General features: G+C 39.6%; 1 protein-coding gene across 1 annotated transcript in view; it reads left to right on the top strand.

The window, feature by feature from the left end:
- The window catches only part of LOC130871384 (cytochrome P450 3A6-like), a 145,617-nt gene that overhangs the window by 74,314 nt on the left and 52,390 nt on the right, over nt 1-18,913 (top strand). The window contains exons 6-9 of the mRNA XM_057764722.1: nt 6,936-7,024; nt 10,409-10,557; nt 15,360-15,487; nt 16,398-16,464. Coding sequence (XP_057620705.1) covers nt 6,936-7,024; nt 10,409-10,557; nt 15,360-15,487; nt 16,398-16,464 — 433 coding nt within the window. The remainder of the gene's footprint in view (nt 1-6,935; nt 7,025-10,408; nt 10,558-15,359; nt 15,488-16,397; nt 16,465-18,913) is intronic.

Genomic DNA, 18,913 nt, shown 5'->3' with positions numbered 1-18,913 from the left:
CCTGCTCAGTTTGTAAAATGTCACACATATGTATGTTTTCAGAACTGACCATGTGTAAGTGAATAATCAATTGGTGTAGTCTTCCCTGGGAAGAGTATTTCTTTCACTCTCAGCATTTCTTGGTTTTCTCTAGTTCTTTATTCAGGTTAGAGTCTTCCTTGGTTTTCTCCGTCTTTTTTCAGGCCAGATCTAAATGTGTCTTAGGTTGTCCTGGAAGTGTCTATGAAGCCCACATTGGTCTGGAGGTCACTGACTTCAATATCTGCCTCATAACTACTGATCCTAGGGGTCTGTGACATCACATCTTGATTAATTTTTTGTCTTTTTATTTTTTTTACATTTGAAAATAGTCAATGACTGTTTAGCAGGAATGTATGGAATATAGTCTCTCAACACATACTACTCACTTTGAAGAACAGGTAAAGGATGAGTTACACCATGCTGCTGCTTTCTAGGATTTTTATTTATTGGTTTGTGTGATGATTGAGCCAAGAGCAGCAGATCTTCCCTCTCAAAACTCCTGGGGTTTTGGGAAAAGCCTGGGAAAAAGTGACATCGCTGTACTGTGTGTCACAAACATGGTGGAGGAGGTTCTGCCCCTTCATCTCTTCTCATTCATCATCAGAAACCACAGTACTAATCACAGGGTCTGCTGAGTTGACATGGCCAGGTGACCCATTGCCAAGACTGTTTCTGTGCTTCATTTCTTATAGCTCTAAAGGAACTTCTTGTAATATTATTGCTTGTTAATTGTTCATAGTTTATCTTTAGGGTCTGGAGAGATGTTTGAGCAGTGAATAGCAATTGTTGCTTTTACAGAATATCCACAGTTGGGTCCCAACACCCATATGGTCACTCACACCCAGGAAATCTGATACAACCTCAGACATTCAATAGCTTCTGCACATGCATCATGCACATTCATCATAGTTATGTTCACACTTACATATGAAATAAAAAATAGCTTATCTTTAAATTTGAACACATTTATTATCATTCTGACATCAATATGTCTTTTAATTTTTGTATGTTTATACTGAAGTTCACAAGCCCATGTTATTATACAACCTAGGAAGGAGTCCAATACCAGCCTCCATTCCAAGCATAGATAGTTAATAATTTTAAATGTTGAAAAACTAAACCATATATGATATAGGATTTAAGGCAATGACCAATTTTTGGAATCAAAGGACTTTCCTCCAAATAAGAGTTTTATATTTTTAGGGAAAAAGACACATGATCCTTTGGTTGAGGATTATAGCCCTTATTGACATGGAAAGAGTTACAGAAGATTGATTTCACCATCAACCCTCTGATCCTTCACAACTATTTTTGGGACCATGTCTCTTGGGGTAAATCCTAAGGTGAAATAGGAAATGAGTAATACATCAAGTTAAGCATAAGAACATATGAAAAAACCTATGAAATAACAGTTTCCAGAGGCAGTCTGGAGGCCCTTCCTTACTAGGGCTCCATATGAGGATCAGATCATGTATAGATAAAATCTATGGAAACACAAATTTGAGAAGCTGTACTTGAAAGGTCTTATCAAGGGCTGCACACTGCATGGTAGATACGAATATGGCTCTTTGCTCAGGTTACCAGTATACTTTATTGCTGTCAGTGCAATCATATTCTTAATCAGTAGTATCTATTATTTATATAAATCTATTATATATATACAAAACTGTCCATGGCCCTGGGATACAAAAGCCTAAAATCTAGTGTCATCTGAACTCTTGATTTGTATCTTTGCATTCCAAGCACTCTTTCCTTCACAGTTTTGTGTTTTCTTGCTTTTTCTCTGACCTCCCTAATTTACAACATATTACTTTTGTGCTGTTTTCATTTCCACAGAATGTGCTGGAATTTAAAACTGTCTTTGAACTTAAATTATAAAGGACAGCACAGTTCATTACCAAGTGTGCTCATTTGGGGGTCTGTATTTCATCTTTTCCTGGGTTATGTTACTCTTCATTTCCAGACCTAACAAGTGGCTTCTATGGTTGAACAAGCAGCAGTTGTTGCCCTTTCTTGTGGAACCAGAGGTAACATCAGGATCAAATTTAACCATATCTCTTTTCCTAATACAGATTGTATGATGGGATGCAGCCTCTTCTAGTCATTGCAGAGCCAGAAATGATCAGAAAAGTGCTAGTAAAGGAATTTTATTCTGTCTTCACAAATCGGAAGGTATATTTTTCTCTTCTCATAATGTGAGCAATATACAAACTGAAAAGGTTATACTTGAAAATAATTATGTATATACTTATGTATATATGCTTGTAACAACAATTATTTTTTTAAAAAAACTTGACTATGTAAGTGATTGGGAAAGAGTATATGGAAGAGTTTAGAAAGAGGAATGACAAAGGAGAAATCTTGTAACTGTATCATAATCTCAAAAGTAAACAGTAAAAATGTAAGCATTCGTTTAAAATTGTATTATGAGAGGTTGGATGTATTGTTCAGTGGTAGATTAGTCTCCTAGCCCAGGGTTCAATCTCCAGTTGACAAAACAAAGAAATAAACATCAAACATTTTCCTATAAAGTACTTAGGTATACACTGTAATTCGCCAATAATATACAAGGAGTATTGTGTGTCTTTATGCTATTCAGTCTTCCCAAAGAAGAAATTCTCAAACCTCAAAGCAGAGAAGTAAAGCAATGGAATGAAGTAGAAGACCTAGATATTAATTCACACACCTATGAACACCTAATTTTTGACAAAGAAGCTAAAAATATACAAGGGAAAAATGAAAGCATCTTCAATAAATGGTGCTGGCTTAACTGGATGTCAACCTGTAGAAGAATGAAAATAGATCCATGTCTATCACCATGCACAAAACTCAAGTCAAAATGGACCTCAATATAAATCCGACCACACTTAACCTGATAGAAGATAAAGTGAGAAGTAGCCTTCAATGCATGGGCACATGAGACAACTTCCTAAATATAACCCCAGTAGGAGAGAGAGTGAGAGCAACAATAAATAAATGGGACATCTTGAAACTGAGATGCTTCTGTAAAGGAAAGGACACAGTCAATAAGGCAAAAGGCAGACTACTGAATGGGAAAAGATCTTCACCAACTCCACATCAAATAGAGAACTGACCTCCATATATATAAATAATTCAAGAAATTAGACATCAAAATTCCAAATAATCCAATTAAAAAGGGTATACAGAACTAAACAGAATTCTCAACAGAAGAATCTCAAATGGCCAAAAGACACTTAAGAAAATGTTCAATATCCTTAACCATCAGGGAAATGCAAATCAAAACAATTCTGAGATACCATCTCACAGAAGTTAGAATGGCTAATATAAAAAGAAACAATGAGAGCTTACTCTTGAGAGGATGTGGAGTAAGGGGAACTCTCATCCATTGCTGGGGGAGATGCAAACTTGCACAACCACTTTTGAAATCAGTATGGTGGTTTCTCAAAAAATTAGGAATCAACCTACAGAAATACCACTCTGGGGCATATACCCACAAGATGCTCAATCATATTTCAATCATATACATATCATATATACATATTTAATGTAGTTTGCTTATATTTAGCTCCAATTACTTACACTTGTTTTTCCACTCTTGCGCTTTCCCTTCCTCTTTCTAATTATTCTCCTTTCTATGTTTTTTTAAAAATTATGATGACTCAATGAATTTAATATAGGTTGGTTACAAGAGCACATTTGTACAAACATTGACATACTCCCAGTATCTACAATGCAGAAGAATGTGGTTCTCCCTTCCTAGGTAACCACTACATACCTATAAATCCTCAGTGTAAGACAGGATCTTATGAACTCTTTCTTTCTCTATGACAGAACCCTTATGGGTCTTTCCTGTGGTGGTCCTGTGCAATTTACCATGTTTGGTGGGATTTCAAGATTGCAATGACCTTTACAAGGCCAGATGGCAGCATTCCCCAAGTCTATACACATTCCTGTAGACCGTAAAGTTTTTTAAATAAATGTCTATTCAGAAAGAATAACAGTAGTTTCTGCACTAGTGCCAAAGACAGTTTATTAGCAGTTTTATAATACCACATGTAATACAAAGATGACTCAGCAGTTAAGAATGCTGACTGCTATTACAGAGAACAATATGCAGCAGTAGTATGGTGCCAAACAACCAACTGTAGCTCCAATACCATTGGATTCAATGCCCTTGTCTCGCTCTAAAGACAGTACACATATGTGATACATAAACATACATACACACATATGGTTTTTCTTTTAGGCCACCAACCAGCTCCCAAATCATGACAGAAAGACTTAATATTCTTTATGAATGCTTGACTTTATCATAGGTCTTAGTTTAGTCTACTTCCCTTTATCTACACTTTTACTTCTGGTCTTTTTACCTTCCTTCTTTCTCAATGTCTCAATATCTGGATGGCTGATGACTGCCTGGCTTATGGACCTGGGAACCTCCCTCGTTCTCACTTCCTCCTTATCTCATTCCTTCTTCTCTGTCTTGAGCCTACATTTCTCCTAATTATTCTCTCTGCCTAGCATCCCCACCCATCCTTTCAGCCTAGCTGTTGGCCACTCAGATCTTTATTAGACCAATCAGGTGCCTTATGCTGGCAAGGTGAAACAGTTGCAACACATTTTTATATAATTAAACATACATCCTTACATTGTTAAACAAATGTCACCAAAAAAGTAACACACCTCTACACAGTTAAAGTAATATTCTGCAGCATAAACAAATGTTTATACCTAGTGAAAATAATATTCCATAACATACATACATGTATACATACATATAAGCAAAACTCTATCATTAGTTCATTAGATGGGGAGGTGGTATCAAGAGCCACTTTCCCCTCAATGTTGTATCTTTTTAATTGTACTAGTCTTCCTTGTGTCTTGGGGTAATCTTGGCAACTAAGAGTTCATGTGTGTTATAGTCCTGTCATGTTCAGAGGCCAGTCTGACAATACTGCTCTAGTTCTTGAAGTCTTTCAACTCCTTCTTCTAAAATGTTCTTGGGCCTAAGATATGAGTGGTTGGAAATATTCTGTCACTTAATATATTCTTAATTTTTTTGTATAATTGTTAGGTGTTCCATGTGGTTAATGACATCAGTTAAATATAGAAATACTTTTCTTTCCAATGAAATCTGCATGCATTTAATTTATTACTTTTCTCTCATTGAACTAACTGTCAGACTGAGTTGGAATAAAGGGTGAGGACTGGTATTTTAAAATGTTTTCTTAAAGGAAAACCTTCAGTGTTTCTCCTCAAAGTGTGGCATTGGACAAAGGCTTTATTTAATGATGTTTTTGCCATGTGGAAGAAGTTCCCCATCACTAATAACATGTATTTTTATAATGAAGAAATACTGGAAAATTTCAATTTAGAATCAAATACATATGCATATGATGGAAGGAAATCTCCATTTGGAAAATATAATTATATTTCTCTTCTGCTTATATTCCTGTATAACCAAACATGAAAAAATATTTCCATTACATTCAAGTAATACTTACAAAAGCAAAACATGGTCCTTTCAGTATTTCTGATCATTTTAAGAATTATTACATCATGTCACTTCTTTTGTGAATAAAGCTCATGCTGCAGATAGTTGCAAGTAAAAAACTGGTCTGAAGTAAGTTTGCCATTATAGCCTCTTATGTGGACGCTATTGTGCTAGTTGTTATTTGACAACTTGGCACAAACATAGCCTTATTTAGAACCCCAACTGTGAAAATGCTTGCCTCAGGTCACCTGTAGACAGACTATGTGGCATTTTCTTAGTTACTGAGGGCCCTGCTTGCTGTGATGGATGCCACACCTGGGCAGTTAATCCTAGGTTGTGTATGAAAGCAAGCTAAGATATTCATGAGGAGGAAACCAGTAAGTGGCGTTCCTCCACGGCTTGTGCTTCAGTCCCTGCCCTGACTTCCCTTACTGCTGGAGTGTGACTTGAGGGTTGGAAGCTAAAATAAACCCTCTACTCCACAAAGTGGTTTTGGTTATAGTCTTTATCACAATAATAGAAATCTAAACTAAGAAAACTATCCAGTATTTTCTGTACTGCCTTGGAGACTATTTTAGATTTTCTACCTGCTTATTCACCTATACAGGCAGTTTTTCAGCAGAAGAAATTGAGCTGAAATAATATTGTAATATAACCACTTTACACCACACAATATGGTTATATTATCCTTATTTTAGTTTGAGGCATTTTACATATTTTAATTTATTTTTCATGTGCGTATATGAGTGTACGTATGTGCATTGAGTGTGTACGAGTGATCATAAAGACAAGAAGATGGTATCGGATATCTGCAAATGGTGTTAGTTGTGCACCACCGAATATGGGTGCTGATAATTGAAACAGGGTCCTCTACAAGAAGAGCAAGTGCACTTAACCAATAAGACATCACTTCAGTCCAGTTTGAAGCATTTTAATTAAAACTTATTGAGATTCTAGAATAAAACTGGACACCTAGAAAAGGGTCAGAAACTACATTAAGGGAATGTTCTTTCTTTTATCCATGTTTTAGAACTGTTAAGATAACCGATCTTGTGAAGGACAAAATCCATTTTTCTTGATATTGTAGAGTTCTGGTCTAAATGAATTATTGAGAAAGAGTGTCTCTGGTTGTGAGAATGAAGAGTGGAAGAGAGTTCGAGCATTACTAACTCCAACCTTCACCAGTGGAAAACTGAAAGAGGTAAGAAAATGAAGGACTTGTATGATAAATGTAGAAGAGTATATCTGAGAACAACTAAAACCAGTATCGCTTCGAAGGGATGTTCTTTTGAGCATTACGTTCTAAGAATGGTCTTTGCTCTATTGAGATCTAATACACTTAAAACAAGATTATCTTCTCATAATTGCAGATGTCTTGTTATTTTGGGACTCAGAACCTCACATTTTAACAACAGAATATTTTGTGTATTGTGCTTAGATGTTCCCCATCATCAAAACGTATGGAGATGTGCTGGTGAAAAACATGAGCAAAGAAGCAGAGAAAGGCAAGCCCATTAGCATGAAAGTGTGAGTAATGGGGTACGAATTTTCTGGGGCCTCTTTGCCCTATATGGAGATCTCCCCATGCCTGCCAGGTAATTTATTACAGAAGACTTTGCTCCAGATGGATTCGTGGATCTGGGACAGAAGTGTGGAATCATTGCCACAAAAAAATTGTGACCACCTGTTGCTGTTTTATGAAGTGGCCCCAGATAGCTCTAACAGTCTTTGTTTATGTGGTTTCAATAGTTTGCGTGAACAGTTTTACAAGCAGTATTTACTTCCTAAGTTTCTAAATATTATTACAATAATTACCGGTTTGTCCCTTGCCTCTTTCCCTTTCTGTCTCCTAACTCTCCTATAGGTAGATGTTATCTTTTTGATCTATATTTCTATCATCAGAAACATGAGCAGTTTTACAAGCTACAAAGGAACTTTCTAACTAGGCATACCTTCATGTAGAACAGTTTTCCTGTTTGTCAGCACATATGGTCACAGTATCCTGCAGGGTGAAGGACAATTTTCTCTCTTGTGCTTAATATTTACATCTGTACCATCGACTATGATCTGGGTTCTCACAATCAACTTACCAACTAGAATTGGATCAATCCATTCTGTATTTTTTACTGTTCTACTCCTTCTTGGGGAATGCCAGGATTTTCTATTTTGTTCTATAAGCAACATAACCTGGAACCTTATTCTTTTTTTTTTTAGGGGTGCAATGAACTTTATTGATGGTATTCAAGAGAGTAGGGCTCCCTAAGCCCCTCCTGCTATTCTGGGGGTCTGGGATGGAAACTGTGAGGGAGATGCTCAGTGTCAAGGGTTAGTTAGGACAGGGACTGCTCAGCAGCCGAGGGCCTCTCTCTTGCTGTGTCCTTGCTGGGATGGGTGGTCCAGGGTGGGCTTCTTACTCCTTGGAGGCCATGTAGGCCATGAGGTCCACCACTCTGTTGCTGTAGCCAAATTCATTGTCGTACCAGGAAATGAGCTTTACAAAGTTGTCATTGAGAGCAATGCCAGCCCCAGCATCGAAGGTGGAAGAGTGGGAGTCACTGTTAAAGTCACAGGAGACAACCTGGTCCTCAGTGTAGCCCAGGATGCCCTTTAGTGGGCCCTCGGATGCCTGCTTCACCACCTTCTTGATGTCATCATACTTGGCAGCTTTCTCCAGGCGGCATGTCAGATCGACGACGGACACATTGGGGGTAGGAACACGGAAGGCCATGCCCGTGAGCTTCCCGTTCAGCTCTGGGATGACTTTGCCCACAGCCTTGGCAGCGCCAGTGGACGCAGGGATGATGTTCTGGGCAGCGCCACGGCCGTCTCGCCACAGCTTCCCAGAGGGGCCATCCACAGTCTTCTGGGTGGCCGTGATGGCATGGACTGTGGTCATGAGTCCTTCCACGATGCCAAAGTTGTCATGGATGACCTTGGCCAAGGGGGCTAAGCAGTTGGTGGTGCAGGAAGCGTTGCTGACAATCTTGAGGGAATTGTCATACTTGTCATGGTTCACACCCATCACAAACATGGGGGCATCGGCAGAAGGGGCGGAGATGATAACCCTTTTGGCCCCACCCTTCAAGTGGGCCCCAGCCTTCTCCATGGTGGTGAAGACACCGGTCGACTCCACAACATACTCGGCGCCAGCATCCCCCCATTTGATGTTGGCGGGATCTCGTTCCTGGAAGATGGTGATGGCCTTCCCGTTGATGACAAGCTTCCCATTCTCAGCCTTAACTGTGCCTTTGAACTTGCCATGGGTGGAGTCATACTGGAACATGTAGACCATGTAGTTGAGGTCGATGAAAGGGTCATTGATGGCAACAACCTCCACTTTGCCAGAAGTGAAGGCAGCCCTGGTAACCAGGCGTCCAATACGGCCAAATCCGTTCACTCCGACCTTCACCATCGTGTCTCTGGAATGAGGCTGGCACTGCACGAAAAAAAGCGGCTGTCTCTAGAACAGGGAGGAGCAGAGAGCCTGGAACCTTATTCTTAAGTGTTGCCATTGTTTATCCCTTTTCCTTCTGTCTATCTTCCTTAACTTCTTAGGGGTATTGACATAGTTATTAAATGATGGAACAGTGGGCTTCTGTGATTTTGCTTTATTCCCTGTTCTGTTCCTTGATAGTTCCCATTAACTCCTGGTATTATATTGTAATAGTATTTCTTTAAAATACTTGTGGTCAAAATCATTCATCCCAGAACAGTTATATAAATATGTATCTTTAAACTTCGTGATACTGTGACCCATTCAGGTCAGCAGTATAGCTAGCATAGTAAAAACAAGGAAAGCACATAACACACATACTCCTAGGGTCTTACCCAGAATTATGCAGGGAACTGTCCACAAATCCTTGCCAAGTAGACTTGTCACAAGGAGAGCTATTCTTAGACATTGTTTCCCAAAGAAGTCACATGACTCCTACCAGCTACAGTTCTGCATGTTGAATTATTTTAGCACCAGAGTAAAAGAGGAAAGTGATGTTATTCTGCTATGAACCTTGTGAGAAGTAACAGTTCCCTTCCAGATTGCCTTGGAAGAGTCCCCCTTGTGTATGCAACACAAAATTAGGTTAGTTGTTGTCTTGTTGTTTGCTTTAAAAGAAAATTATATAGCTTTGAACGAAAGAATATTTTAGAATAACAATGGTAGTGGCAAATAATAAATATGAGAGGTAGAGACAGCTGACCTGAGTTCATAGGAGCTCATGGAATCTGGACTGCTAGTCAGAGAGCCTGAATGGCACCAGCTTAGGCCCTCTGCATGTAGGTGACATTCATGTTGCTTGATCTGTTTGCGCCTAACAGTAGGATAAGGACTTGTCCCTGGCCCTTAAAGTGTTTTTGGGAACCTATTTTCCATACTGAGTTGTCTTACCTCACCTTGATGCAGGGGTAGGAGCTTGATCCTGTCTCATCTTGATGTGCCCTCTTTTGTTGATGCCCAAGGAAAGTCTGCCCCTTTTTGAATGGAAACTGAGGAGGAGTGTATGGGGGAGGGGTAAAGAGGAAGCCTAAGGAAGGAATAGGAAGAGGGAAGGGAGGGGAAACTGCAATCCAGATGTAAAATAAATGAAAATTTTAAGTTAATAGCACCCCCAAAAGAAAGAAGAAACATGAGAGTGGTACATGAGAGGTATTTGGTCAGGAAAGAATGTTATTGTTTATAACTGGACAGTCTAAAAATCCAGTTTCTGTGGAGGATTTTAGAAAAATACCAGGAAAAAACAAGCTTATTTTAACTTCATCAAACTGAAAATGGAAAAGGTTCTGGAAATGGTGTAGCTAGCAAAGTCATGCTGAATTCTGAAGATATCACAATGATAAACTCAGGCTACAGATGAATTGTCAGAGAGCTCAGAGGTTGTGTTTGTTATTTGTTAACTCCCCTGTTTTTCTACTCAGGATCTTTGGGGCCTACAGTACGGATGTGATCACTGCCACATCGTTTGGAGTAAACATTGATTCTCTCAACAACCCCCAGCATCCCTTTCTGAAAAATACCAGAAAGCTAGTATTATTTGGTTTTTTCAAACTACTGTCTTTCTCTATAGGTATGTAGTCTATTTTTCTTTTTTTTTGCGATATTCTTTTTTTTATTATTCTTTTTTATTCTTTTTTAATTAAAATTTCCAACTGCTCCCCGTTTCCCATTTCCCTCCCCCTCCTCACACATATTGCCCCCTCCCCCCACTCCCCTCCCCCATCCCCACTCCTCTTCTCCTTCCCCCAGTCCATTCCCCCTCCCTCTCGATACTGAAGAGCAGTCCAAATTCCCTGCCCTACAGGAAGACCAAGGTCCTCCCACTTCCATCCAGGCCCAGGAAGGTGGGCATCCAAACAGGCTAAGCTCCCACAAAGCCAGTTCATGTATTAGGATTGAAACCCAGTGCCATTGTCCTTGGCTTCTCATCAGCCTTCATTGTCCGCCATGTTCAGAGAGTCCAGTTTCAACCCATGCTTATTCAGTCCCAGTCCAGCTGGCCTTGAAGAGCTCCCAATAGATCAGTTCCACTGTCACAGTGGGTGGGTGCACGCCTCGTGGTCCTGATTTCCTTGCTCATGTTCTCCCTCCTTCTGCTCCTCATTTGGACCTTAAGAGCTCAGACCGTTGCTCCAAATTGGGTCTCTGTCTATTTTTCAACCACGTAAACATGGTAATTTATTTTTAATTAGTACGCAAAGTAAAGATTTCTCATAGTGTATACATAAACACTTAATTCTCTGCCCTATCTCCCTCACCCCACTCTATGTTCTAGCCCTGTTATGCCCCATTATGCGTTCATATCACATGTGGTTATTCACCATTGCCAAATACTTTTCAATACTTTTATAGGTCTGAGAGATTTGAATAAGGATAAACTGAAAAAAGGATAGGTAGGTTTGTACAATCAGGTTATGTAGAACAGTTCCATCTCAAAGGAAACTGAGTCACAGAGGTCCTATCAAGCATGGCATTCCATGTTCAAGAAAGAAGAAAGGATATATAGAAAGCTTCCGAAAGCCTTGCATAAAATGTAAAAATTGAAAAATTATAATGGCCTTCTAAATTGAACTTGGATATAATATAAATAAAGAATAACTCAGAGAAAAAGAGAAACCAACGAGCAAGAATAGTGGGTTGTCTCGCTGCTGCAAGATCCTCTGCATATATTATTCCAAAAGTTCTGCTCCAGAATATTTTTTGCATGTTGACTTTCCACTTCATATCCTTCCTGGACCTTCCACCATGATTGTGAATCAGCCAGTTGGACCAGTGTGTAGTGGTTGGACCATGATTATTTATGTTTTGAGGATTTTGTAAATGTTGTTTTCTTGCTAATCTCATGCTGTAGGTATTTGTTGCTTTAGACATGAGTACAATTAAATAAAAGTAAATGATTATGTCAAGTGTTTTGGTGAAGTTTTAATGCCAGCAGTAATGCAATAGAAATAGGAGGATTGTAATTCTTGACCTGTCTGCTCTAAAATCAAGATTTTAATTCAATCCCAAATGCTGGAGGTGGAGTTTCATGATATGACTCTTGGCTAGCATGTAAAAGGCTATGTATACCACCACTAAAATTGCAATTTCTAAAATTTTTACACTAATTCTGTCTAATAATTAAATCTGCTCTCAAACTTGTGTGAGTATCTGCCTCAGCCCCCATTGGGTTGTAATCATGGATGTGCAACTGCATGTGATTATAACTTTGTATTCCTGTGTATTTTTGCATATTAATGTTGTACAAGCAAAGACATATTGTAAGGAGAGAGCCACTTGTTGGTTCCTGGATGCTTAGCCCAAAATAATCACACAGAAACTGTATTTATTAAGTCACTGCTTGGCCCATTAGCTCTAATTTCTTATTGGCTAACTCTCTTATATTAATTTAACCTATCTCCATTAATCTGTGTATTGCCACATGGTTGTGGCTTGCCAGCTAACATTTCTGGTGTCTGTCTCTGGCAGGGCTACATTCCATCTCTCTGACTCCACCTCCTTTCTCCCAGCATTCAGTTTAGTTTTCTCCACCTATATCTGTTACCCTAAATCTCTGCTATTGGCCAAAGTAATTCCTTTATTAGCCAATGATATTCACAGCATAAAAAGGGGAATTCCACATCAACATATAAACCTGCTTTTTGGTTTTAGTTGCTGAATAGAGGTGAGAAGATAGCAAGCTATCATTGCCTCTTCTTTGAACATGATGGGAAAGATTTATTCATTCAATTTCCATTGTAGCTCTTAGTTTCAATAGAAAGTTTTCATCAACAAATGTGAGTTACTTTCTTTCTATTTTTTGTAAGAATGTTAAGCAGAACCTTGGGAGCTCAGTCCAGTGCTCCAATGTGTGTCTCTGTCTCCTTCCATCGCCAGATGAAGGTTCTATGGTGATATGCAAGATATTCATCAGTATGGCTATAGGATAGGGCCATTTCAGGCTCCCTTTCCTCAGCTGCCCAAGGAACTAGCTGGGGTCATCTCCCTGGACACCTGGGAACCCCTCTAGGGTCAAATCTCTTGCCAACTCTAAAATTGGTTCCCTTATTTAAGATATATACTTCCCTGCTCCCATATCTACCCTTCCTTTATCCTAACCGTCCCATTCCCCCAAGTTCTCCCCATCCTTCCCTTCTCACTTTTCTCTCCCCATCTCACCTTTTCCCCATCCCACCCCACCCCCAGTTCCCAGTTTTTGCCCGGCAATCTTATCTACTTACAATATCCAGGAGGATAACTATATGTTTTTCTTTGGGTTCACCTTCTTATTTAGCTTCTCTAGAATCACATATTATAGGCTCAATGTCCTTTATTTATGGCTAGAATCCACTTATGAGTGAGTACATCCCATGTTCATCTTTTTGGGTCTAGCTTACCTCACTTAGGATAGTGTTTTCTATTTCCATCCATTTGCATACAAAATTCAAGATGTCATTGTTTTTTTATCGCTGAGTAGTACTCTAATATGTATATATTCCACACTTTCTTCATCCATTCTTCCATTGAAGGGCATCTAGGTTGTTTCCAGGTTCTGGCTATTACAAACAATGCTGCTATGAACATAGTTGAGCATATACTTTTGTAGTATGATAGGGCATTTCTTGGGTATGTTCCCGAGAGTGGTATTGCTGGATCCAGGGTAGGTTGATCCCGAATTTCCTGAGAAACCACCACACTGCTTTCAAAAGTGGTTGCACAAGTTTGAATTCCCACCAGCAATGGATGAGTGTACCTCTTACTCCACAACCTCTCCAGCAAAGGCTATCATCGGTGTTTTTGATTTTAGCCATTCTAACAGATATAAGACGGTATCTCAAAGTTGTTTTGATTTGCATTTCCCTGATTGCTAAGGAAGTTGAGCATGACCTTAAATGTCTTTTGGCCATTTGAACTTCTTCTGTTGAGATTCTCTTTTCAGTTCAGTGCCCCAATTTTTATTGGGTTGATTAGCATTTTAAAGTCTAGTTTCTTGAGTTCTTTATATATTTTGGAGATCAGACCTTTGTCTGTTGTGAGGTTGGTGAAGATCTTCTCCCAGTCAGTGGGTTGCCTTTTTGTCTTAGTGACAGTTTCCTTTGCTTTACAGAAGCTTCTCAGTTTCAGGAGGTCCCATTTATTCAATGTTGCCCTTAATGTCTGTGCTTCTGGGGTTATACATAGGAAGTGGTCTCCTATGCCCATGTGTTGTAGAGTACTTTGAGGAACAGAAAGAGGCAGTGCATGAGGAAGGAACTCAGGACTGCGAGGGCTACACCCACACACTGAGACAATGGGGCTGTTCTATTGAGAACTCACCAAGGCCAGCTGGACTGGGTCTGAAAAAGCAGGGGATAAAACCGAACTTGCTGAACATGGTGGACAATGAGGGCTGCTGAGAAACCAAGAGCAATGGCACTAGGTTTTGATCCTACTGCATGTACTGGCTTTGTGGGAGCCTAGACTGTTTGGATGCTCACCCTCCTAGACCTGGATGGAGGGGGGAGGACCTTGGACTTCCCACAGGGCAGGGAACCCTGACTGCTCTTCGGGCTGGAGAGGGAAAGGGAGTTGAGTGGGAGAGGGGGAGCGAAATGGGAGGTGGTGGCAGGGAGGAGAAAGAATTTTTAATATAAAAAAAATAAATAAAACAGGAAAAAAAAGTAGTAGATAATCCTTACATAAAAGAGAATTATTTGACAGCTTTAATTGTTGAGAATTATTTGATGTAATGTATTCAGAATGGATGTATGAAAACTTTAAAAACCACCTAAACTATTACCAAGTGAATGTAACAGAAAAAAAAAAAAGAATGTTAATCAGGGAAGAATGTTGAGTTTTACCTAAAAAATTATCATAATACTCCATCTCTGGCTGTTTGTGTGATTTGACTTTATTCTGTCTTGTGCCTTTTTGGGTATCACATATGTAATTATGGACTAGGATTCATTTCATGTTTCTGCATTCAATTGGTGAGTGATTTCTTGATAAGGTTTCTGATAGTACTTGCAAATCACATATCCATACAGGATTCCTTTCCAGGATATATTTTGATTTTAGTAGCAGGGAAGTACTAGCTTCCCAACTGAAATTTCACATGCTCTCAAGTTTTCTAAGTTTTAAAAATGCTTATGAAGTATTGGTAAGAATTTTCTGTTAACTATTTCATAGACTTCTACGCAAAATCTTTCTGAAGCAGAACTCTCCTTTGTGGGTGTGTTTTTATTTGTAACTTAATGATTTTGGGGTATAGTAGGCATTCTATATTTCATAATTCTAATCATTTCTACCGATGTTATTTCATTTTTGTTGTTTTTTACCTAAATTATTGAATTTTTGTCAGTAAATAAATGTCACTAAATAGAATTTTCATTTTAATCATTTTTTTATCTATAGCACTCTTTCCATTCCTTCGCCGAATATATGAAAAATTAAATATCTCCGTATTTTCAAGTGAAGCTATAGCATTTTTAAAGACTTTTGTAGAAAAGACCAAAAAAGACCGACTTGAAAATAACCAAGAGGTAAAATATAACAAAATTTCTTTCAATTTTGAAGTAATTCTATCACATGTTACATATTCCCCTTACAGGGTTCTAATAGGATATTTTATTGATTCTTATTGAGCTCTACATTTTTCTCTGCTTCCCTGCCTGCCACTTCCGTCCCCTTCAGCCCTCTCCCATGGTCCCTATGCTCGCAGTTTATCCAGGAGATCTCGTCTTTTTCTACTTTACAAGTAGATTAGATCTATGTAGGTCTCTCTTAGGGTCTGGATTTTTGATGAATTTGGTCTGTTTAATTTGATTTGTGGCTTGCTTTAAACTTGGGCTATGTCTTTGAGCATTGAGCGTGTTACTGGAGTAACCCAGCTTTATCTAATATTTCCTATATGATAGCCTAAGAATGATAGTAGAAAGATGATGTCAGAAGAATTTCAGGGAATTAGTATCTTTCCTAAGGTTACTTCATTTTGTTGAGCATTCTGGGATTTGGAGCATTTCTAGGTGATCACATAAAACCCAGAAATGAGCTCCAGAAGCAGTAGTTGATGAGTATGGGATATTGGTTAAGAATATGTCAAGAAACAACAGTTTGATTGTAGAATTTATTTCTTCACAATTATCTATGACAGGAGAGGAACCTGATAATCATCCAGTAAGCGTCTGTCCTTAGCAGATGCAGATGCTCAGAATGAGGAAAAGCCATGAGAAAGGATGCTAGACATGGCAGCATTATACTAGACCTTGATAGATTCTTTGTTATCCCAAATCTGTGGATGAGTATTTTTTTGTCACTAGTGATTTAGACAAACTTAGACACAGTCTGACTGTAATTAGGCCATATCCTCATAAGAGTTTAAGGTCTTCATTCCACACTCATTTTTTACTTCACAATGCAACTTATGACCTTGAAATTTGTGTCTGCTTTCAGAACCGAGTGGACTTTCTTCAGCTGATGTTGAACTCCCAGAATTCCAAAAATGTGGAGTCTCATAAAGGTAACCAAGAATATCTTGGGGTCTAAAAGAAAAGCACAGAGGGAGGGGCTTTTTCTTGAAATATAAGGGAGTCATTTAAGCAGAGAAGGTTTCCAGCTCAATTGCAAAAAGAGATATGTGTGCTATGGGCAACAGTCTGAGGAATTATCTAAAAGTACACAGTATAAGAATGCTCAAACTCTGAGGATTATTGTGCCTTCTATCTGAAGGGGCATAACTGACCAGCAATTAGAATTAACCAGACTAGCTTTAATATAAAATATTCAGCTTTAATAAAGGGAAGAAGGGGAGCTTACAAAGCCAGGGTTCCAGTGGAGCACAGGAAAACAAAGAGGAAGTGGGGAGTGTACCAGCAAGATTTATCTGTATCTTTTTGCCATAGGGGAACACACCCCCAAGACAGAATGTAATTGGTTGAGCTTCCCCATCATCTATCAATGACAGGGAAACTACACTCATGATATTTCACCAACATGGCTACTTAAGACCTGAATAGTTCCAGAAACAGTTGACATTCTCACATAGGTGAGGGAAATCATATGAGGAACCACCCTTAGACAAAGAGCTACAGGGATAAGTCTTCTTCAGGAATGAGCACCCTGATTGGCTATCCAATATCAGGTCACCGGCCCTAGACCTAAAATCTGTAGGCAACACTAAGAAGACTCAGCAGACTGTATTTATATGATTATTCATTTGCATGTGTGTAACAATAATGGTTAATGAAGAGGAGAACATGAATTTCCATGAGTGGAAATATAGCATAGGAAGAATAAGAGGGATATCAGGAAAAGGTAAAAATGGTATGGTTAAATTGTATTAAAGTTACAGAAATCTTTTTTTATTATTATTATTATTATTCTTTTTTACTTAAAATTTCCAACTGCTCCCCGTTTCCCATTTCCCTCCCCCTCCTCACACATATTGCCCCCTCCCCCCGATCCCCTCCCCCTATCCCCACTCCACTTCTCCTCCCCCTAGTCCACTCCCCCTCCCTCTCGATACTGAAGAGCAGTCCAAATTCCCTGCTCTACATGAAGACCAAGGTCCTCCCACTTCTATCTAGGTCCAGGAAGGTGAGCATCCAAACAGGCTACGCTCCCACAAAGCCAGTTCATGTATTAGGATCGAAACCTAGTGCCATTGTCCTTGGCTTCTCATCACCCTTCATTGTCCGCCTTGTTCAGAGAGTCCAGTTTCAACCCATGCTTATTCAGTCCCAGTCCACCTGGCCTTGGAGAGCTCCCAATAGATCAGTTCCACTGTCGCAGTGGGTGGGTGCACGCCTCGTGGTCCTGATTTCCTTGCTCATGTTCTCCCTCCTTCTGCTCCTCATTTGGACCTTAAGAGCTCAGACGGTTGATCCAAATTGGGTCTCTGTCTCTCTCTCGATCCATCGCCAGATGAAAGTTCCTGTGCCATTCTCCTTGGCCTCTTGTCAGCTCTCATTGTCCACCACATTCAGAGAGTCCGGTTTTATCCCATGTTTTTTTCAGTAGCAGTCCAGCTGGCCTTGGTGAGCTCCCAATAGATCGGCCCCCCTGTCTCAGTGATTGGGTGCACCCCTCATGGTCCTGACTTCCTTGTTCATGTTCTCTCTCCTTCTGCTCCTCATTATAACCTTGGGAGCTCAGTCCAGTGCTCCAGTGTGGGTCTCTGTCTCTATCTCCATCCATCGCTAGATGAAGGTTCTATGGCGATATGCAAGATATTCATCAGTATGATTATAGGATAGGTTCATTTCAGGTTCCCTATCCTCAGGTGCCCCAATGAACTAACTGGGGACATTGCCCTGGGCATCTGGTAGCCATTCCAGGTTCAAGTCTCTTGCCAACCCTTAGGTGGCTCCCTTAACTAAGGTATGAGTTTCCCTGCTCCCCCATCCAACCTTCCTTTACCCCCAATCACCCCCATTCCCCCAGTTCCCCTCATCCTCTCCTTCACACTTTTCTCTCCCCATCTCCCCTCATCCCCATCCCACCCCACCCCCCAAGATTCCCATTTTTTGCCCATCAATCTTGTCTATTTCCCATAGCTGGGAGGATATCTATATGTTTTTCCTTGGGTTTACCCTCTTGTTTAGCTTCTTTAGGATAACAAATTATAGACTCAGTGGCCCCTATCCATGGCTAGAAACCAATTATGAGTGAGTACATCCCATGATCTTCTTTTTGGGTCTGGGTTACCTCACTCAGGATCGTATTTTCTATTTCCATCCATTTGCATGCAAAATTCGAGAAGTCATTGTTTTTTACTGCAGAGTAGTACTCTAATGTATATATATTCCACACTTTCTTCATCCATTCTTCTATTGAAGGGCATCTAGGTTGCTTCCAGGTTCTGGCTATTACAAATAATGCTGCTATGAACATAGTTGGACAAATGCTTTTGTCATATGCTAGGGCATCTCTTGGGTATATTCCCAAGAGTGCTATTGCTGGGTCCAGGG

Source organism: Chionomys nivalis, chromosome 3, assembly GCF_950005125.1.
Source record: "Chionomys nivalis chromosome 3, mChiNiv1.1, whole genome shotgun sequence".
NCBI classification, from domain to species: Eukaryota; Metazoa; Chordata; class Mammalia; order Rodentia; family Cricetidae; genus Chionomys; species Chionomys nivalis.
Note: the sequence above shows the minus strand (reverse complement) of the source record. Positions and strands in the feature narration are given on the sequence as shown.